Here is a 23,205-nt window from a genome sequence, read left to right as displayed (position 1 = left end):
TACAGCTTCTATGGGACCTGGCAATATCCCTGGTTGTGTTCTACATGAACTACAGAGTGAACTGGCACCTCACCTATGCAACCCTGTTCAATCACAGCCTCACTTCAGGCTTTGTCCCTACCGAATGGCGCAGTGCTACAGTCACCCCTCTCCACAAAGGAGGAGCAACTACAGACCCTGGGAACTATTGTCCCATTACCTGACGAGTCGGATATGCAAAGCTATTAAAGGCACCATCATGGACCTAATAAACAAGGATATAGGGAATCTCCAAACTCTGGAACCTACACAGTTTGGTTTTGTGAAGGGTAGATCATGCCCGCTCAATTTGGTTGACTTTTCTGAGTCAGTCACCAGAGCTGTGGACGAAGGCAAGGTGGTTCATACAGCCTGTCTTGATCTGGCCAAGGCCTTTGATTCTATTCCCCACTCGGGAATCATAGAAAAAAACTCACTAAGCTAGGCATTAAACCCTATATCACTAGGTGGTTTGCAAACTGGCTCACAGATAACACCCATAGTGTAAAAGTAGCTAACTCCATGTAAGACTGTCGACCAGTCACGAGTGGAGTCCCACAGGGTTCGGTCCTGGGTCCTCTCCTGTTTGGTATCTACTTCTCTGAAGTCCAGGCTAACACGAAGGGACTCTGGCTGACAAAGTTTGCAGACAATTGCAAGTTGGGAGCTATTATTAACTCCCCAAGTGATGTTAACATCCAACAGAAAGGCCTCACTGAGACCAGCAACTGGTGTCAAAACTGTGGCCTTAAGCTCAGTACCAAAAAGTGTCATCATCCCCCTTGGGAAAAACCTGGTTCCCTTGAATTACTACATTGATGGTAGTCTACTGAACACGGAAAGCATTGTAAGAGATCTGGGAACACAGGTTGATAGCAACCTCTCTTTTGCCCACCACATTGCCACTGTGGTCAGAAAGTCCTATGTGGCACATCTCATCACTAAGGGTTTTGGATCCAGGAAGAAGGAGGTCATTGCCTCCCTCTACTCTTCCCTCATTAGGTCAGTCATTGAGTACAATGCCCCATTTCGCATGTACCTCACTAGTCACCTGCAACAACTAGAGAGGCCACAAAAGTACCTCACAAAGAGGATCCTAGGCCTTAAACACATGTCCTATATGGACAGACAAAAAAACTCCAACTATTCTCCATCTCATATTGTCTACTTAGAGGCAATACCTGCTTGACTTACAAAGCAATGTCTGACCAAGCTCTGTTAGAAATGCTACATCTAAAGAAATCCCAGTTCCTCTGCACCACACACTCCAGAGACCTCATTACTACAATCAACAGAACATGCTGGAAGGACAGGTTCATAACCGAGAGACTGCCCATGCTATGGAATAGACTTCCCATACATGTCAAGCAGAGAGCCTCACTGGCCGTCTTGAAGAGAAATCTTGATGATTGGATGGGAAATAGAAAATTCACCCCAGGAATCACTCCAGTGGCTCTACTCGACAGAGGCACTGGGAACTAAGGTCAAGTGGCACAATGCCAGGGTAATCCTATGGGCTAGGCTTGTAAAGGCTCCAGGGCCATTAGTACTGGTGTATGATTCGGCAGTCATGCAACTATTCTTAATTTGCATGGGTGCTGTGAAGTTAGCCACCTCTGTTTTTAGGAGACCAAAGTTAGCTTTAGAAGTTTTTCATGGTGGTTAACTTTGTGGGTGGGGGGGGGGGTTCCAATGTGATTAGTTTGTGGTCAGATCAGATCTAATCAGGGAAGAGTTGGCTATTGGTGTAGAGCAACGGTCACCCATGTTAGTAATGACCAGGTCAAGGATGTTGCTACCTTTAGTGGGGGTAAGAACGAGTTGGTCCACGGCATTGGAATCAATGAATTCCAGGAAACGTTGGGGAAGTGTACTGGTACAGGAGTAGTTTTCCCAGTTAATGGAGGGGTAGTTGAAGTCATCCAGTATGTGCATGTTAGGTTGAACCCTAATATTCTCCAGGGTGCTTAGGAACATAGAGTGAGTCTTGGGACATGGTTGGGGACCTATAGCAGGCTACGACTTGAATCACTGTCTTACCCAATGTTAGCTGCACCTGAAGTATCTCAGATGTGTTATGTTGGGCTACCAGTCTGGAGCATTAATGAAGACAAAACAAAGGCTGTAGCTGTAAACTAACTACCCACGTATGAATTGGTTCAGTAATACCCATATTTATGGGAACATGATAAAATGAAGTATTTAGTGGTATGGATTAAAAAGGATTCCATATTGGCAGCTAGGATATGTGGGAAGAGACTAAAAAGATGATACAAAACTGAGAAACAGGAAACTCCTGCATATGAATATAGCTAGAAAGATGCAATCAGTGAAAATATTTTTTGTCCTTTTACTTTTATACACAGGTCAGTCATATTTTATGTAGACGGGCAGTGCAGTGGACAAAACTGAGAAACAGGAAACTCTTGCATATGAATATAGCTAGAAAGATACAAATCAGTGAAAATATTTTTTGTCCTTTTACTTTTATACACAGGTCAGGCATATTTTATGTAGGTGGGCAGTGCAGTGGTTAGCGTTGTCGCCTCACAGCAAGAGGTTCTTGCCTCGGTTCGATTCTCTGCTAGGATGTCTTCTGTGCGGAGTCTGCATGTCCTCTATGTGTGCACCTGGGTTTCCTCTGGGTGCTCCAGTTTCCTACATTCCAAAGACATGTAGCAGATGGATTGGACACACTAAATTGGCCCTAGGTGCGAGTGTGTGTGCGCGTGAGTGTGTGGTACACTAGCCACACAGCGGTGCAAACCTTGGCTCTAAATGATTGTCACTGTTGAAGTGACATGCCAACCCCATGTGCAAAACTGGGAAAAGAGGTTGAGGATGGATGAATGTCAGGCCTACTTTTATCAACTAAAAGAGAAGATGTGGACAGTAATGAAAGAGTTGAAGGATGTTACCTGGGAAGGAAGAGGACAAGAGTCAAGTAGAACAAGCTGATCTTTCCAATAGGACGAGGAGGTTTAGGATTATTATTTTAAATTACACAACTTTAACTTTTACGTAACACAAGCAGAAAGCTACAATTCAAAGTGGAAAGGGATAATGATGAGACAGAAGGGTAATTCAAGAAATAAAGAAAAAGGTGGGACTTTGGATGCAGATCCTTAAGGAGGAGAATAACAACAGTCATACAGAATATTATATTCATAAAGTAGCACCAAGTATACTAAGAATTAAGCCAACACAGGAGAAATGGACAAACAATGGAGAAAGGAGATTGTGCAGATAGGGATGACTGCAATTAGGGGTGCAGAAAATAGGCAAGAGGGGACTGGACTTTACTGGACGAAGCTGGCTAAGGAACCAAGATACTGGGAACAGCTAATTAGAGAGGGAAAGGTAACAGAATGGGAAGAGGATAAGAAGATATTTGGATTACAGGCAAGAGACTGCCTTAACCCCTTACTATCAGGTATTGATATCAATGTATAGGCAAAGAGAAAGGGACATGGGAAACCTAATTGAAAGGCCTGCACTGGTTACATTTTCAGTTGAATCGAGAACAGAAGCTACTGCAAAAAAATGGATAATTAGTAGGGCATATAAAATACTGCACGACAACCATAGAAATCAGAGAAGGTCAGAAAAGATTGGGAACAGAGATAAAAGAACAGGAAGTGAGATTTTTAGAAAAGGGTAGAAGTAAATTACATAGAAAAAATGGAAATTAGGGGAACAATACATGCAGAAAAATATTTCAGAGGAAGAATGAGGTTTAAGATAAGGCAGGAACTGAACAATTGCTGTAATGTTGGTTTGATGACATTGTACAAAAAATATATATGTGATGTATAATGACGGTAAAAGTAAACCTATTAACATGGTTTGATTACTTTCATATAAATCTCGGTTTGCCTATGTCATAGTAATAATTCAACAAAGGTGTTAAAAAAAAATTAAGTAAGGAGCTGGGATATAGGATCTGAACTGTCCAAATATAGTAAGGCTTTACCAAGTTTAATGCCATTGGCCAACAAAAAAAATAATAGTTAAAATCTAAACAAACTGTAACTGAAGTATTGAATATTGTAAAGGAAATGAAAGAACTGGAGTGGGATCGTTAGAAAAAGAAAGGCCAAATTACACAGAAATAAACAAATTTGTAAGAATAATACATGCACAATAACATTTAATGGGAGCAGTGAAATTTGAAGGCAGACAGAACTTGTGCAATTTTTATAACGGAGTGAAAAGCAGTGGTTAAAAAATAAAAATGCACAATGCATAAAAGTAATGAAAAAGGTTTGCAAATGTTTTGTATTACTTTCTATTTATGTGTATTCATGCCATTATTCAAAAAATGTGAAATTAATAAAGGTATTCAAAAAAGCATTAAACATAATGTGCAGGTTCAGACTTCACAAAGTTGCTGTACTTAACTAAACTCCATCACAACTTTTCAGAGAAAGAAAGAGCAGTCATTCTATCTGCAGTCATAAATTACTTCACAGTGATTAATGCTTACTCTCAGCCAAAAAACTGCCATATTCAACCAGTTGCTAATTCATTTGAATTCATCCTCCAGAACCATCCCATTGTATAGAACGATTTGTTCTTACAATCTCTGAAAGAACCTTTATAAATTTCCCCAAATGTCTACAATGCCTTAGCCTCAGAGATTAGACAGCTATACACCATTTCTTCTTTCAGGCAAATTGTTCTGAACTGTCTTAATGATGCCACTTATGGTGACTAATTCAAGGATAACGGATCAGCGTTACCATCTATTACATACCTGTTTACAGATATCTCCATTCTCTTTAGTTCTCTCTCTTTTCTCTCTCTCTTTTTACTCTGTTCTCAGTTGACCAATTTCTACTTCCCCACCTTGTACAGCTTTAAATTAGTAACTCATGCTTACTTTAGGGCTTTGTACATTCTTACTTTGTAAATAATAACCTATGGAACAGTTTAGTAAGTGTTCATTTGTCTTTGCAGAAATGAGGTTATAACTGACCTGGATCAAGAAAGCCTCCTGAAAATTCTACAAAACATTCAATAAATTCACTTAATGATTTCATTCTACAAGTCATCTTGTTTTGATTACAGTTTTCACTAGATCATAGATTGTTGCTGAAAAGCTCCTCTTTCTGACCAGCACACCACCCCAGTTCGTCTTCTCCTTTCGGATATTCCCACTACGGGTCGCCACAGCGGATCATGGGTCCGCAGAACGAATGGCAGTAGACTTTTTTTTTATGGGAACAGATATCAGATACAACTGTAGACAAGGCATGGAAAGGGTTTAAAAGAAAGCTTCAACAGAAACATAGGGTACTGTATCTCTGACTTCTAAGAAGTGGGACATGCAATCATGATAAAAGAGAACAAATTATATAATACAGTTGTTTACAATAAAGCAAACAAGAAAAAAAGTCAAAATATTATCCAGTCAGTGTAAAAAAAAAAAAAAACAACAACAATTAAGGGAAAAAAAGGCAAAATAAAAAAGATGGGTTGGAAAAAATAAAAGACAAGGAAGTCATTTATTGCAATAAGTATAGCACAAAAGACAGACCTGTGGGGCCTGCATGATATAAAGGTAAAACAGCAGGACATGCAAAGAGTTAAATTTTTCTACAATGATGAAGGACAGAGCGCACGAGAACAGCAGAATGTCTAGGTGGTTCAGCTCCAGGGTCTAAGCTTAAATAATGACTGTAGAATGTGCATGCTCTCCTCATGACTTTACTGGTATTCTGGGAGTACTTGGTTTTCTTCCCACCTCCCAAAACAAAAATGTTATTGGGTTACTTACAAAAAAAGTTTGCATTTATTGCATTAATCCTTGTCTTGTGGCCTACCTAAGGCTTACAAAGACTTGCAATGGACAGAATTAATAAACATATGCTATTTAAAGAAGAACAGAATATAGTGGATGCCTGTGAATATCTGTGTGAAAAGAGTATTTGGGAAGAAAGGTGAATAGAAGATTTAAGAAAAAGTCTACAGATCTTAAAAGTGGCACATCAGATTATCCAGAAGGAACTCGTCTATAAAGCATGCATGTTGCAGAAAAAAACACAAACAAATATTCATTTAAGGCAACTGGAAAGAGATAACGCTTCGTAGGTTTACTAAGGAAACAATTTGCTTAACTACTCAATTTACATCTAGTAGAGTTTGGCTTTACTTACCAAAATGTACCCATAAAGACTTAAATATCAGTGAAGTATGTTTTTGGAAACTTACTGGATGATGACTTTTGTCAGAATACACTTTATTAACTGACAGGCAAGTTAAATCTGTAACACAATTCAATTATAAATTTATCACCGATAATGATAAAATCACACAATTCACGATCAACATTGGCATTATGAAATTAAACACATTCATCTTTAAACAGTATGTTCAGGAATGAATTGGGAAAAAAAAAAAAGAGGGACAACTCTGACTGGTACAGTGTGCACAAAATCACACATGGTTCTTTGCAGGAGCCAATGATTATTCAATCTCTAGTTGTCTGATATTAATGAAACACGTTCATAGGTTCATACTAGGCTATCTGCCCGAGGGCATTTACAAGCCTAGCCCATAGTTTTGTGGCTTACGCCACCCCTTTAGTATGGGGAACTATACCCATTATTTTGCTGTGCCTCTGTCGAGCAGTGACACTGAGGTAATCCCTGGGGTATATCTGCGATCTCCCATCCATTGGTCAAGATTTCTCTTGAACAAGGCCAGCGAGGTGCTCTGCCTCACATATACCGGGATTTTGTTCCACAGTATAGGGAGTCTTTGGGTGATGAATCTATCCCTCCAGCACGTCCTATTAATAGCCGTGTCAAGGTTTAAGTCTCCCGCCCTTGTGGCTCTGACTGATCTAGATTTTTTGAGGTGAAGCATATTCATCAAATCTGGGTTTGACATGGCCTTGTATGTTAGGCAAAGGTCACCTCTGAGCAGGCGGTAAGCGACTGAATAGAGTTGGAGTTCTTTCAGTCGGGCAGCATAGGACAGATGTTTGAGACCCTTTATCCTTTTGGTGAGGAACTTTTGTGGCCTCTCAAGCTGCTGCAAGTGTCGGGTCAGATACATTCCGAATGGGGCATTGTACTCAATCATTGGTCTGATGAGTGATGAGTATAGGGAGACTATGACCTCCCTTGATCTAGATGAGAATCCCTTCATGATAAGGTGGGCAATATAGAAGGTCTTCCTAACTACTTTGGCTACATGGGTGTCGAATGACAGACTACTATCAACTTGGGTCCCCAGGTCCCTGATAACTTCTTCTGTGCTCAGTGGATTGCCACCTATTTGGTAGCTAGGGTAACCTTGTTTTTCCCGAAGGGTATGACTATGCATTTTTTGGCATTTAACTTTAGGCCATGGCTCTGGCACCAGTTATCCATTTCTGTGAGACCCTTCTGAAGGATATCTGTGTCAGATGTGTTTTCTACTATGGCCCAGTTTGCAGTCATCTGCAAACTTTGTCAGCCATAACCCTCCTGTGTTTGCTTGTACTTTGGAAAAGTAGATGCCAAACAAGAGTGGGCCCAGGACTGAGCCCTGTGGTACACCACTTGTGACAGGCTTTGAGTCTGACATGGCGCCAGCAACTCTGACCCTGTGTGTTCTGTCACTCAGCCAGTTTGCAACCCATCTTGTGATGTATGGGTTAACATTTAAGCTGATGAGTTTTTCAATGATACCCGAGTGGGGTATTGTATCAAGGCCTTCGCCAGATCTAGGTAGGCTGTATGGACTGCCTTTCCCTCATCAATGGCTTTGGTGACTGTTTCAAAAGTCAACCAAGTTTAGAAGGCATGATCTGCCTTTGACAAAGCCAAACTGGGATGGATCCAAAGTCTGCAAATTCCCTATGTCTTTATTTATGAGGTCCATTATGATCCTCTCCATGGCTTTGCAGATAAGGCTTGTCAAGCTAATGGGCCGGTAATTTCCAGGGTCGGTGGAGGCACCGCCTTTGTGAAGTGGGACCACAGTTGCAGTGCGCCACTCCCTGGGTACGTATCCAGAGGTAAGACTATGATTAAACAGCTGTCCTAGCTGTGGGTTTAATTCCTCATTGAGTTCGTGGAGCACACAGCCGGGGACACCATCAGGTCCCATGGATGCTGTGTTTTTTGCTTTGGAGAGAGCAGTTCTCACTTGGGCGTTGGAGATGTTTGGGGGGCTGCTATCACTTGGTATAGATATCTCTCCTTTTGGGGGGGAGAAGTTTGCACTGAACCTGTCAGCCAGTATGTTGGCAATGTCTGTAGGATCAGTAATCTTCACATCATTTTGAACTAGTTCTGAACATAGAAACATAGCTAAAGAAGGCCTTATGATTGTCTTTTGAGTCTTTAGCTATTTTTCTCTCAAAATTTGCTTTGGATGATTTTATGAGAGCTCTTAGTTTTTTACTTATAGTGATCAAGGGTGTCTTACCTTTTAAGGATTTTGCTCTATCTTGTAGTAGCTTCCTCCTTTTGTTGTAGAGTTTGTTTATGGCTGGGGTCCACCAGACTGGACGCTTGCCTTTGGTACAAAGAGTCTTTGTTTTGCTTGGGATTGCCTTATCCATGCAGTCCTGCAGGTGCTGGTAGAAGGCATTTGTAACTGATTCAGCGGCTTGAGTACTGTTTTCCGCGCTCGGGGCCTTAAAGGAGACCACACTAGTCTTTAGAAGTGCGAAGTCGGCTTTGAGAAGTTCTTTACTGTGGTCTTTTTATTTCAGGTGGGGTGGGATGAGGACCTCCAGCGAGATTAGTTTGTGATCTGATCTCACCAGTGAGGGGTATACTTCGGTGTTGAACATTGTGCTCCCATGTTCGTGATGATGAGATCAAGTATGTTTTCTCCTCTTGTGGGGATGGTGACTAGTTGTTCCATGGCATTTGAGTTTATGAATTCCAGGAACTTTTGGGCTAGGGTGTTTGGGCTTGAGTAGTGTACCCAGTCTATATTAGGGTAATTGAAGTCACCTAGTATGATGGTGTTTGGTGATACATTTATCCCCTCTAGTGTTTTCAGGAAGGCCATGTGAGATTCCTGAGTTTGTGAGGGTGGCCTGTAACATGCTACAATTTGCAGAGCAGTCTTGCCTATGGTTAATTGCACCTGGATGGTTTCCGATGCATCGTGCGTTGCCACCAGTCTGGAGGTGTGGTTGTCCTTGATGAATATGGATACCCCCCCTCCTTTCTTGGTATTTTCCGGATTTTGGGTGCGGAACGCATGATATGAGGTAAAACCTGATAGTGCTGGGGTGCTCTCAGGAGCCTTGAACCAGGTTTCTGTCACAGCACAGACATCGATGTTCTCCATACTGAGAAGGGCCTCGAGTGCGTGCATTTTGAGATTTAGACTTCTGGCATTGAGCAGCATTACCCTTAGTTTTTTTCTTTTTTTGTGTTCTAGGGTGGTAGGTTTAGAATTTGAGCCTTGCCTAAAAAGGCACTATGGGGGTGGCAAGAGCCTTTGCCAATATCCGGAATCCCAGGGGTGACAGGTGCAAGCCGTCCCTTGCGAAGCAGCGTGGCTTGTCCAGCATGTCATCCCAGGCAGACAGACATTGGATCCCCTTTGAATGACACCAGAGTTTAAGCCAATTGTTAAAGCTGATCATCTTATCTCTGTATTGTGGCATCATTCTTGGTGAAGGTAGGATACTGCTCAGGGTCAGGGTCATACCTGCCTGGGCTACATAATCAGAGAGCTCCTCAATGTCTCTTTTCATGTAGTCCAAGGAAGTACATCTCAGGTCGTTTACACCAGCGTGGACAATGACTGAGTCGTATTTGTACCTGCTGTTGAGAGACCTGAGTGCATGCGTTATGTGGCGGATTCTAGCGCCCGACAGGCAGCTTACTGTGACCTTCTCCTTACTCAGTCTGGTGAGCGGGACGTCAGTGTGTCTGACTATGGAGTCACCGATGACTAGTGTGTCTGGCACTGTGTTTGGCCTTAAGGGCTGTGACTGTTTGACACTCTGACTGTGAGGTCTATGTGTTGCAGGTGTTGTGTTCTGAGGTGGTGGTTGTTTGGGTGTCTGCTTTGGTGGCCTCTGCTGTTTTGGTAGATTTTGATCAGAGCCTCCGAGTATGTCTTTGTGTGTTTATGTGTATGATTTGAGGTTGAGATGGTACTATGTGAGACTGGGTCTATAGTGTGTGTGGTAACCTTTTCCTCCTGACTGGTCTTGCCAGTCCTATGTTGAGAGAGCTCAGCCTCCAGTTTGGCCGTATAGTTGCATCTCTCGCATGTATTTGTGTTTTGTGGGAGGAGGAGAGGGTTGTCTGTGTACATGAGGCAATTGTAACATTGCCTCAATATTCCCAGGTTCACCAGCTGAGCAGGAGAGGACACTAGCAACTGATCCCTCGACATGCTAGAAGGACTAGACAAAAACTTTAAAAGAGATTCCGGGGGACGTGGGTGACCGAGAAATGGGGTTTGCCTTTTTGGGGTGCTATCTATAAGAGTGCCGTATCAAGGTAATAAGTACTGTAGGAGCAAGTGCTAGGTTTAACAGATAGAGAATAGTCTACTTGGAGTCAAGTAGAGATGATCTTTTTAGTTATAGGATACGCTGATTAGATCAGTAGTATAGTTCGAGGAAGGTAGTTTTAAGGGAAAATTTGAAGAGTGGACTTTAGGTAGCCCGAATAGTTTAAACCTGCTTAACCGGTGCTGCCCTAGTGTGCAACAGTGGCAGCTCCACGCTAAAGCGTGCTTTATAGCAGGGGGCTGGAAAAGACAGGAAATGACCCAAAATGGCCAATAAACTACAAGTTACTGCCTTAAACCACTCCTCTGAGGACAAACAGGCAGCTCAGTACTCCCTACTCCCACTAGTGAGTAAAGAAACTACCCCTTGACCAAACAAGGAAAATGGAGAAAACAGGAACCAAGACAAAGCCCAGGGATCAGCAAAATCTGATCACTGGAACAAACTATTAGGAAAGTATGGAAAACAAGAGTATTTTTTTTTTTTTCAAGTTTTTTTCAGATAGGCAGAAAATACAATAAATGCTGTGTTTTTCGACTAAATGCTATCAAAAGCTAGTACACTTGAGTGTATTAGCCTGTTGTTTAACTTTTAAGCAAAACTTAAACAAGCAAGTGCAACAAACAATTCAAGCTATTAAAAACAGTAAAAACAGGTAATAGCAGAATAAAACAGGCAGAAATAGCAATCGAAAGGCTTAAAAAGTCGATGTTACAGTTAAATGCAGATGCATAAACTTTATGCCTGTGTAGTCATAAGAGCAGTGAAAACTAAGGATGAATGCAGAAGTTCATAGGTAGGTACTAGGCTATTGGCCCAAGGGCCTAAGTAAGCCTAGCCAACAAGGTTCCCTGGCTTACACCACCCAGGAAAGTTATTTGTCTAGGCCACTGTCGAGCAGAGCCAGAGTCGAGAGAGCTGCTAAGATGACTTCTGGAAAACTTAGAACTTTCTGAATGATGGGAACCATTTGGCCTATAACTCTGCCCATTAGCCGGACTAAACAAAAAGCCACAACTCACTGCTAATAAATATTTCACCTCTCCCTAAACTTCACAAGAACTATTTTATGTTTCACACACAAATCCTTAAATTCAACTATTGTATAACTCAGCAACTTCTAGTAAGGCCATTCTTTGTATCTACAACACTCTGTGAAAAACACTTCTTCCTCGCATTACTTATAAGTGATCGTATCTTTGAACTTTCTCCACACATCAGTTTTCCTCACCTGCTTTCTAAACTTCAACTAGACTGAGGTAAGTAATTTCTTGTACCCACAGTCTATATCCCTATTTTCTTCCAGGACATAAACAATTCTTCTTGATGCAATCACGTTAGACTCTGAATAGCCTCCTGTCTGTCAATGTATTTAAGTAGATGGAATCGCCAAAAGTGTAAACAGAAATCCAGACATGCACTCAAAACTGTTTCTATAAAAGAATAGCATCTCTTTATCTTCAAATGTAGTGCTTCTATGACTGTCTATGTACGCCAGCGTTCTCATACATGTGCTATCTACAGTCTCATAAAGAATGCCCATATTCAGTTCATCTAACAATGCCATTATCTCTTTCTGCTTTGCTGATGTTAGTAATTCACCTATTATTTTGGAGTCCTCCTGCATGAGGAAACACATTACACTGGCTTTACAGCACTGAAATGAAGTGCTATACATCTGATCATTCCTCTAAGTCTGAAGCCACTTGCCATCCCATCTACCCCTACATTCTGTATAGACTCTACAGCAGACATATATCATATAAATAAAGGTGTGCTCATCTTTCTATATTCTCCACAACGCCACTTACATAAACATAGAAAATTAGTCCAAAAATTAAAACCTTGTACTCCATCTCTTACAACTCATAACTCCCCTCCCTGTTGGACTGCACTCATAGTATTTTCCTTGTCCCTTTGACAAGCTAACCACCATACTAGGACTGAAACAGAACTAAAGCTCGTCATATAGCACCTACCCTTTTCTTCACCATGGACTCCATTCAGTTTGTCAATGTAAAAGTTCATTCATTTTAAAACCTTCCACATTCCATTGTGCAACCATTTTTTTTTTAATCCAGGGTATTGCCCTAGAACCCACTTAACTAAATTTCAGCACCAGAATAGTTTGAATTCCCTTCTCAAATCTAATTACAGAACATCTAAAGGATGGGCTACAATATCCTTATACCAAAACTAGACACTGTGTGCAGTGTACATTAAAACAGGATGTGAAACTATATGAAAAAAGAAAGATTAAGGAAATTAAACATTATTAAAGATTTACTAAAATGTGTAGACAACTCAAACTTGCACTTAAACAAGAGAAGAGAACAAAGATCTAGTGCTTTACTAAAAGACCTATGGAGAGTATACAAAATCCTACAAACAACCAATACTAATTCGTAATGAATCAGGATTAGCATATTCTGAGCATCATACAGCAAGAAATATAAAGAGCAAGAGACAGCTCAAAAAGAAAGATAATAAAATTAGAGGCTAAGCTAGAAGAAGTATGTTTTGTTTATTTTATTTTTAAATTGGGGTAACCTGCTGGGCAGAGCCCATTTCAGAGCAGGCACAAGATTTCTCTCAACTACTAAGCATTACATTCCTAGTATTAAGCTTCAAAAAAATCAGTGTATACTGACAATAAAGAGGAGTGCTTTCTACTTTTATGCAGTAACAAATATACAACTACTGCAGTCAATAAGTAACAAAGAACATCTGTATGGATTTTGTTCAGCGGTCCTCAATGTACTCAAATAATTACAAATTTGGTCAGAACATCAAATTGGGTGGAGTAAGGCCAAAAAAAAAAAAGACAGCAGATGAGATGTTTGGACCTGGGGAGAAATCCTTCCACTAGCAACAGATAAATGACCAACAAATTCAATAAATGTACATCATTAGTTATAAAATGTACAATATTAACCCAAAGATTTGTTATAATATGACAAACAAAAGTTTGATCACTCCTTCAATAAACAAAACGGAATACCAGAACACAACTTAGAATAAGGTAACATTACACCATTATGACAATGTAAACATACTGCAGTGTAAAAGAACATGATACTAGAACAGGACTACCTACTCATAAGACCAGTTTCTGTGCTCTGGAAGAAGTACAAAGGGCAGACTTCATTCACTGAAAACAGAAAATAAATGTTGGCTAATCTGTTCTGCAACAAATACAATTTCCTGATACCAAAAAGCCAAGCACTTAATGATGTGCAAAATGTAAATCTTGCATTTGAAACCATGTCAAAGTCATGATAAAATTTCCCCCCTTCAACTACGTTACAAGTATACTTCATCTGCTGACCGACCTGCTGATATGGGGTATCCTACACATAACATGCAATTTTATATGTAAAAATATGCCTCTCATTATTCCACCCTGAATTCCTCCCAACTGCTCCTCTTGAACTTATCTTGGACCCAAGTAACAGAGGACTAACGGTTCTGCAGCTGCCAAAAAAAAAAAAGGAGCATGACAAAATTACATTTGAACTAGAAAGGGGCATAATATATCATATTCCTGCAAAACATTTGGACTAAATAAAACAGACATGGAAAAACACTGAACTGTGCGGTCTATGAACATCTACTGTTATGGTAAGTTTACTTACATGACTGAATTGGATGTATGGAATTTAAAAGGTTTTTGTGCTTTGTGTTAGAAAGTTTCCTCAAAATATTAGGGGTGGTTGAGTAGGGCGGCCACGGTGGTGCAGCAGTTAGCGTTGTCACCTCACAGCAAGAGGTTCTCTGGTTCGATCCTCGGGTGGGGTGCCTTCTGTGTGGAGTCCGCATGTCCTCCTTGTGGTCGCGTGGGTTTCCTCCGGGTGCTCCGGTCTCCTCCCACATCCCAAAGACATGCTGTAGGTGGATTGGACACTCTAAAGTGGCCCTAGGTGTGTGTGCGTGCCTTCATTGAAGGTTGGGTGCCGGGCTGGAACTCGACACCGTAAAACTCCTCTGCCAATCATGAGCGGACAGGTGATCTGCTGTGGCGACCCCTAACCAAGAAAAGCCGAAAGGAGAAGAAGAAGAAGATTAGGGGTGGTTGAGTGGGAATCTTACCTGGAAAAGAGGGAATTATTACGGCAAAATCAAATTAAATGCCATTCAATACCCTGGAATCAATGACAGAGTTTCTATTAATAGTGCATTAACGCTAAAGTCAGAAAAATTGTGAAACAGATTTTTAAGGAAGGTATTTATGGATATGTAGAACCCTTAACTTGGAATTTTTAGATACATAGGTGAGGATATACATTTTTCTTTTTTAATGTTTTTCCATACTCTTTTTAATGTATTTTAAGCACTGTTTTTATGCCATATCTCCAAGTTAATTTTGAGAAGAATTCTTTACGATATTAGTTTGTTAACCTGACTGGTCAAGCAGTTCATAGTATTAACTGATGAGATGTAGTTTGCAATTGGTTTTATTTATTCTGATGAAGTCCAGTAGTATACGGAAGAAAGTACTTATTCTGTGTAATTAAATAAAAATTCCATGATGGCTTGACAGAGTTTTTATTGTTACAACTGAAATGCGTTTATCATATTAACACTGCTGCAGTAGCCTTAGCTATATGGCTAGATTACCTTAACTTACATTTGGCAGGTGGAAGGAGAAGAATCCAGGAACCCCAGGAGAATGATCCTTGTAAAGCCTGATTTAGACTTAGTGAAGGCCTTAAGCTTATAATGCTTTGTAAAAGGATGTACAGAAGACCAAGATGTAGCTTTTAGAATATTTCTAAAACCAACCCTTTCCAAAAAGCCACAAATGAAGCCAAGGCCCTTGTAGTGTGGACCTTAACCCTGCCTAGAAAAATGCTGTGACGAGTATAAAAAAAGGTGATACCTTTAGACAACCATTTGGAAATAGTCTGTTTTGACATCTGTTTTGACACTTGTTCCTTCTAAACTTAACAAGAAGAGAACAGCAGATCCAAAAAATTGTATCTGTAAAGATAATACCCTACTTGTCATTGGGTATCTAATGCACAGAGTATCCTTTCTATTTTTTTTTTTTTTTTAAATAACAAAAGACATTGGGGCGATGGATAATTTGGCATAAAGTAAATTCAAATACCACTTTAGGCAGAAAAGACAGATTAATTCTCAAAATAAAGAAAAAAAAACTTTCTCTGTAGAAAATGAGATATAGTTTATTTATTTTACATTTGTTTACCGGGAAAGTCCGACTAGACACAGGTCCTTTTTCAGCAGAGGCCCAGGGAGAAAAGCTCCAGATACATTTTAGACAGTTCTACACAGCTCAAACAATTACAAATCAGATATTACACAGTTCAGAGTTTCACAGGTCAAAAAAGTACGAATCACCAGGTTACACAACATAGACATCTATTAATAATAGTTGGCAAAAGATGGCATACAGCAAAAATACAACGAAAAACATTTGCAGATATTTTCACAAATCAGAACACAATGAAGAACCAGTAGTGCCAGTATAATACTTCACACAGAAGCTTTGAATGTTATTTGACAAGTATAGTGTTTTTACTATATATCCAGGTAGGTGGTGCAGTTATAGTAAACATATTTGATGGACTATTTGCTCTATGGAAATTAGATCGAGATTAGGTTTAGATGGGGGATGAGTAGCTGAACAATGTTTATCCTGGAGAGTCACAGGAGCATAACCAGGAATCCATATAGTATGCTTTGAGAAGCTTTTTGAATTGGGTAGTGGAGCACATGGAGGTTAGGTAGTAAGGTGAGGAGTTCCAAGCTTTAGCTGTGGAATAGCTAAAGAGAGATTTTCCTGCATCATGGTTATGTTTGATGATTTCTAGGCGGTTTTGGGTGCTGGATCTTAAGGTTCTAGTGATGGAATAAGGTATAATTAAATTTTATAGAGCTGGAGTTTTAGTTGGTTGGTAGTATATTTTATGTGCAAATGACAATTGGTTGAGTTTCAATAGCTGAGGTAACTCAAGCCGCCCCAGTTGCTTGAGAGCTACACAGTGATGGGTCTTACAGTGGGTTTCATTAGCGAATCTAGCAATCTTGTTATAGCAGGTTTCTAGCTTGTGTAAGTCGGTTTTGCGGAGGTTAGTAAGTATTGGAGATGTGTAGAGGAGGGAAGACGGCAGATGTGTTCTGGCTATGGTGGCTTTAGTTTGTTTAGTAAGAAAATTTTTATTGCAATAAAGGATACCAAGCTTTTTATGAACCTTCTTGATAGTCTGGGCTATATGAATGTCATATTTAAAGTTGCAATCTATTTCTACCCCTAAGAGTTTGTTATTTTGTTTCTGGATATGATGGTGAAGGTGTCATATGGACGACTGGATCTATTTCTGGATATGATGGTGAAGGTGTCATATGGAGGACTGGATCTACCTGTGTTGAACAGGAGAAGTTTTGTTTTATTTTTATAGTTTATTTATAGTTGACATAAGAGATTGCAACTCAGATACTCTTGCAGAGATCAGAACAATCAGCAAAATGTTTTCCATGGTTTGTTTCTTTCGGCTTTTCCCAGTTAGGGGTCGCCACAGCGGATCTCCGGTCCGCTAATGATTGGTAGTTGATTTTTATGTGCCGAGTTACCAGCCCTGACGCACAACCTTCAACGAAGGTATGCCCATTCACACATCTCCACGCAGAAGACGCTCTAGCTGAGAATCGAACCGGACAGTGTCTTACTGTGAGGTGACAACGCTATGGTAAGAACTTCAATCTAGCCAGATTAGATGCTTCAAGTTTCTCTATCACAAAATTAAGATCCCAAGAAGGGGCCGCTGGTTTTCTTGGAGGCCTCTTAAGTAAAACCCATTACAAAAATATTTTGACATGAGAAAGCCTTGAAAGAGGAGGATCCATGGGTAGACAAGCTGAAATGGCCAATAAATGAACCTTTATAGAGGAGTAAGAAAGGCCATACGAAGGTAACTCACACAAACACTGTGAAACCATAGAACCACTAGCACTAAATAGGTGCTGTTTACATTTTTGTTGGCACCAGCTAGAAAACCTCTCTCATTTGTTAGTATAAGATTTTCTAGTAGCAGGCTTTTTTGCCTCCATTAGTATCTGTTCCACATCCTCAGTAAACAGGTGGCTAAAGTAAAATAAAATCTTCATCCAGGCAGTCAGCTGAAGATGATTGGAGTCAGGGTGCATCACAAAGCCTTGATCTTGTGTGAGTAAATCATTTCTGTGAGGAAGCTTGAGGTAACTGACACTGGCCACTTCCAAATGAAAATTTTGAATCACTACTGCCCGAGCCAGAAGGGGAGCAACCACAAAGATCTTGGGGAATTCCTTCTGAATCTTCAGAAGTACCCGGGATATCAGTGGAAGGGTGGAAAAGCATTAAGGAACATTCCTGTAAAAGAAAAAGAAATAGGCATCAGTCTTCCAAGCCTTCTGGCATGGAGTCTTAGAGGAGAATCTTGACAGCTGATTATTTAGAGAGAAGGCACATGGGTCTATTAGAGGACTCCCCATAGATGATCAAATCTTTTAAGACCCCCAATCTAGTTTGCATATGTAAGGGTCTATCCTGCCCTGTTCAGTTTGTCCGCCACACAACATTGCTCTAATAGCATGAAGGATGCCTGTAGAGTGAAACTGTGCTGTGAAGCTATGTCCCAAGCTAACATGGCTAGTCTGAAAAGGGGGTACAGACCTGACTCTCCCCTGTTTGAAGTAACACATGACTGTGTACTGTCCTAAACAACCCAAAGAGTTCCTAGGAACCAAAGATGATTCAGAGAGTTTAGTGCCTTGACCAGGACAAGCATCAATTTCATTTATGCACTTGCATCTGTCCCAGGTGTGCCACACACCTTCCACTATTATACCTCCTGAAATTGCTCCCCAAAGTCCAAGACATCTGAGATGACCGACTGCTTTGGAACAGGGAGGGATAAGGGGTGACCCAAATTTAGGGATATTTGCTGTCTCCACCAGGTAGTTTTTCTATTGACAAACTACAGAACTAGGATTTGAAAAGACAAGGGATGCTGATGTAGGGATCAAAGAAACTTCAGACGGTATTGTATCTTTCTCATGTGGATCTTGCCAGTATTATCATGTGAATCATAGATGCTATAAGAACCAAAATCCTGAGGTATTCCCTCACAGTGACTCAAGTCTAAGTAGAAAACATTAGAAGCAGATATAGATCTATTTGCTTCCTGTGGAAGAAAAACTGTTTGACACGTCCAGATGACACTCCAGGAATATAATCTAGTGTGAAGTAGTCAAAAAAGACTAATGAATGTTCGCTTGAAATCCCATCTTGTGTAAAAGATCTCTCCCCAAAGGGAGACATTCCGGACACTTTGAAAGACCTTACAAAGACAAACAAGTCATCTAAATATGGAAAAAAGAAAATGGATACCTTGTAACCTGCAATGTGCTATAACTGGAGCTAGCCTCTTAGTGAACACTTTTAGTGCAATGGATAGTCCAAAAGGTAAAGCAATTGATAAAGTGTGTTTGTCTGGATCATACTGAAAAACGCCTGAAGTTAAGATGAAAAGGAATGAGATGATAAGCATCTTCTAAATGTAGAGTTACCAGGAAACGTGAATAAGGAAGAAGAGATAACAAACTGTAATGACATCATTTTGAAGTTAAGCACTAAAAAGAAAGGTCCATAACTGGTCTCCAAGCATCTTCTTTCTTTGGCACTAAAAATAGCCTTGAACAAAAAACTTTCCAAATATGGGAAGGAGGAACTGGTTCTATCACTTTCTGAAACAGATTCTGGTCTGGTGGATGAGGAATAACCTCCTGGCAATGAGGAATATAGCTTCATCTAGAACCTTGATGAATGATCTTCAGAACCCAATAAACCATCTGTTGCCAAAGTTAAAAATGAAGATTCAGACTTTCTAGAAGGGAAAACAGGCTGTCAGGGTAGGGGACAAAGTCCCTTAAATTGTCAAAGTGACGAGTTGGACTATCCTTGGTTTTGGGGGTTCCTGAATTTATTTATTTGGAACACTCTAGCCATTATGTTAAAATCGGATGAGGAAATGTTTGAGAATCCCTTAAGAAAACTACAAAAAGGATGGCAGAAAATAGATTCCCTGATTTAACTTACCCCTTTCATTACTCTTTCTGATTCCCTTAGCAGCAAAGGAACAAAAAAGTGAGTTTATATCCAAAACAGAAAATAAAATCTCATTCACATCTTTTTGGGAGGTTCTGAGAATACAGCCAGGTAAAGCTCCTCAAAACAGTATCGGAGACCAAAGTCATGTAAGAATTATCAACTGAGTCATACACACACTGTAAACAGAGTAGTGACCAGAGCAATATCAGAAAATAAATAATTTAAAACTCCTCACAAGAACCTGCAGACCAAATATTCCTAAAAATTTCACAATTAGTCAAAATAAACATTAACTTGTGAGCCTGACAACTCATTCTGAAAATCAAAGTTGCAGAAGCATACACTATTTTACAGTACTCATCAATAATCTTCCCATCCTTACCGGAAAGAGTAGGGTAGGAAATAACTAACTACACAGCAGCAGTAGGAATAACTAAAGCTATAGCTGCTAGGTCAAATTTGGGAACAGTGTATAAAAACTGAAGAAGACTGAGGAACTTGATATACTATCTGCCTTTTTAGGAACAGCAGGCTGGCTATCTGGAAAAATACAGGCAGACACACACATTCTTCAAAGCTGACAGAACAGTAGGAAATGGTGAACGTTCTGGAAATTCCTTCTGGAACAATTCATAACATTTTTTTGAGGAACTGAGAAACCTTAGTGCACTCCAGGCACATTCTGTAAATAGTCTCAAAGAGAGAGGAAAACCAAAGGGAGTACCTTAAACAGGCCTCTCCTCAGAGTCTGAATCAGAAACCTGGGGAGAAAAGCTGTATATGCCCCTTCATCTTCCAGTTCAGAATCTTGAATCACTTTAGTAAAGGAGGTATCCTTCCTTCTCTTACCAAAAAGTAATAAAAAGAATCAAAAGTCTGAATAAAACCTTGAGATAAACCTGATAAACTACACTTGCCTAAGGAAATTTCAGGAGTAGATACATTTTAGTTTTCTGTGTCAGCAGCAGCTTCCCTAGGGATGGGCACAACATTCTGAGAAAACTGGGAAACCTTCCCTGTTTCCTCACCCAGGACCAACAACAGTGTCTCTCCCTTGCCCACTGAGGGAACCCCAACAACTGCAGAGGACATGTCTAATCCCCAGTCCATAGTGGCTGTAGGTACTAGACGAAAGGGATCAGGGTAAAAGTACAGTGGTCTGAGGTACAACAAATGGCAACAGCAGGGTAACACACCTGCAGCAGAAGCAAAATGCTAGCCTGCTGTGGTGGCAAAGACTGTTTGCTTAACTTTTTCTTTTTGTGGCTGCAAGAAGGACCGATCTTGGAACAAAGTGTCTGTTCCATCGTCAAGCCGAAAATAGTCTCTCCTTCATCAGAAAAAAAGCAGCAAAAAACAGTAAAAAATTAAAGTCTTTAAATGTTACTTTTGTACACAAAAAAACAGAGTAAAAAGCACTTTGAAATACTTGCCAGCACCAAGTAAACTAAACACAATTTCTCTAGCGAAAAAAAATGTTTTTTTAAATACTTTAATCAATTTTTAAACTGGCAGGAAAAAAAAAAAAAAAAAAAAGAGTGCTCTTGTTTAAAAGTACACTACAGTCTTGTGGCAGCAAGTTAAAACTCCTAGCTTTAATATAACTTTCATAAAGAGGAAAGTAAAGGAATCACAGAAATAAAGGAATGGAATTTTATCGCCGCAAAGGGAACTTATCTGTCCAACAAAGGAACAGAACAAGCCAACCATCGATCCTCAAAAGCTATGCTCTTCGGTGGCATTAAAGCTCTGAAGGGCTTGGCACACAATTTTGTCTTTTACTAAGCTCAGCTTGAGCTGCCTGACATTCAAAAAAACCCACTTTGCAAATGAAAACAAATGCAAATATTTCAGAGAAACTGGATGACAGCTGTATATGTCCAAGCATACAACTCATTTAACATTACTTCACCTTAATTTTGTGTAATAATCTCCTATCAAGTGTATTTGTATAGTATTTTAATAAACACATTAAGACAACTGAATGCTTTTGACCATGACGCTCAAACTAATTTTACTGTGTAAATATCTAATGTACTTTCAGTATAAATGCTGTTATAACACTAACTCTTCTCAGGTTCATAGGTGTGTACTAGGCTAATGGCCCTGGAGCCTTTACAAACCTAGCCCATAGAAGTGCCCTGGCATTGTGCCGCCCAACATCAGTTCCCAGTGCCTCTATCAAGTAGAGCCACTGGAGTAATCCCTGGGGTGAACTTTCTATTTCCCATTCACTCATCAAGATTTATCTTGAAAAGGGCCAGTGAGGTGCTCTGCTTAACATGTATGGGAAGTCTATTCCAGAGCCTGGGCAGTCTCTGACATCTTAAGCTGCTCTTTTCAACTGTATATTTACTTTTATTTGCCTGCTTGGCTCCAGTCCTGACTGAAAAGGGACCCTGGACCAGCTCCCGTACCCAGTTAACAAAAATAAATAAGTAAATACCTGAAAAGAAGCACTTGTATCAAGTTATCTTACTTAAACGGCAAATAATACACGTCTGAAGATTATTTATAACTGAACTGTTAAAGCAGAAGCATGATTAGCTATATTTCCATAATGGTAATTTCTAGCCACAACAAATGACCTTGCCTTATTCCGCTTAACACAGGCGCGTTGACAAAATGAAATTCATACCACTAATTACACAGCCGATCATCAAGAAGATTGCAAAATACCCAAAAAGTATCATAACTCATATCATGGCACGGGGCATTTTTGATGCTGGATAACTTCAACCACTGTAATGATCAAATTCTAGTACTTCCTTAAAAAAAAACAGCAATTCATTTCACTCTAAAAGTATTTATTACAATGTCTACTTTACACATACGTGCACATCACTGACTTCTTTCTGTCATTCTTATTTCAACAACTAAATGGTAGTGTTAACACTGACCATACACATGCTTGATTTATTTCTATCACTCTGCTTTAAATAACCAAATCGTACTGTTAATAACACTGATTCTACTCTTGACCGTTATACGGTCTACATTCGAAGATCGAATGCCTTGAGCGTTTTTTTCCTAATGCAAGTACATACCCACGAGTATATACTTACTGTTGTTGCCATGTTGGTTTCCAACGGCGGATTGAACAGCGCGGAATCAAGGTAATGACCTCAAATAAGTCCGACTGGGAAATGAAAACTGAAATGTACAGTTCCTACATTGGTTACCGGTGTACTTAACAGCACTAATGGGGCTGACTCATGTTACATTTAATGCGTAGCTTACAAAAGTTTGGCTTTGGTTGTCATGGTAACCCGATTGTTTTGATCATTTTTTTTTTTTTTTTGGTGAAATTATTAGGAGCCACCTTTTCAAATGCTCAAAGTGGGACGTTTTTGGTACAAACGTCAGATTTTGCAGGCTGAAACATACCCACGTCTAGTACAAAGGACAGAACTTATTTATTTATTTACAGTTTGTTTTCCAGGATAGTCCATTGGGCCACAAGGAGCCCGTTTTCAATGGAGTCCTGGGGAGAAAAACTCCAGAAAAATACAAATTAATAGTACACACTGCGCATATACATCACAGGGTGATATTGTAGTTGAGGGCCTCGCAAGATTGTTTCGTGCAGAAG

At 40.0% G+C, this 23,205-nt stretch overlaps 1 protein-coding gene across 1 annotated transcript in view; it reads right to left on the bottom strand.

Moving 5' to 3' along the window:
• Nucleotides 1–22,967, bottom strand: part of RUVBL2 (RuvB like AAA ATPase 2) — a 1,077,211-nt gene extending 1,054,244 nt beyond the window's left edge. Inside the window, exon 1 of the mRNA XM_044083345.1 lies at nt 22,679–22,967. Coding sequence (XP_043939280.1) covers nt 22,679–22,690 — 12 coding nt within the window. The 5' untranslated portion in view covers nt 22,691–22,967. The remainder of the gene's footprint in view (nt 1–22,678) is intronic.
• Between the last annotated feature and the right edge of the window lie 238 nt (nt 22,968–23,205).

The sequence above is a fragment of the Protopterus annectens genome, chromosome 9.part0 (genome assembly GCF_019279795.1).
Source record: "Protopterus annectens isolate FY-2018-M chromosome 9.part0, PAN1.0, whole genome shotgun sequence".
NCBI lineage: Eukaryota > Metazoa > Chordata > Ceratodontiformes > Protopteridae > Protopterus > Protopterus annectens.
This window is presented reverse-complemented; position numbering and strand designations above follow the sequence as displayed.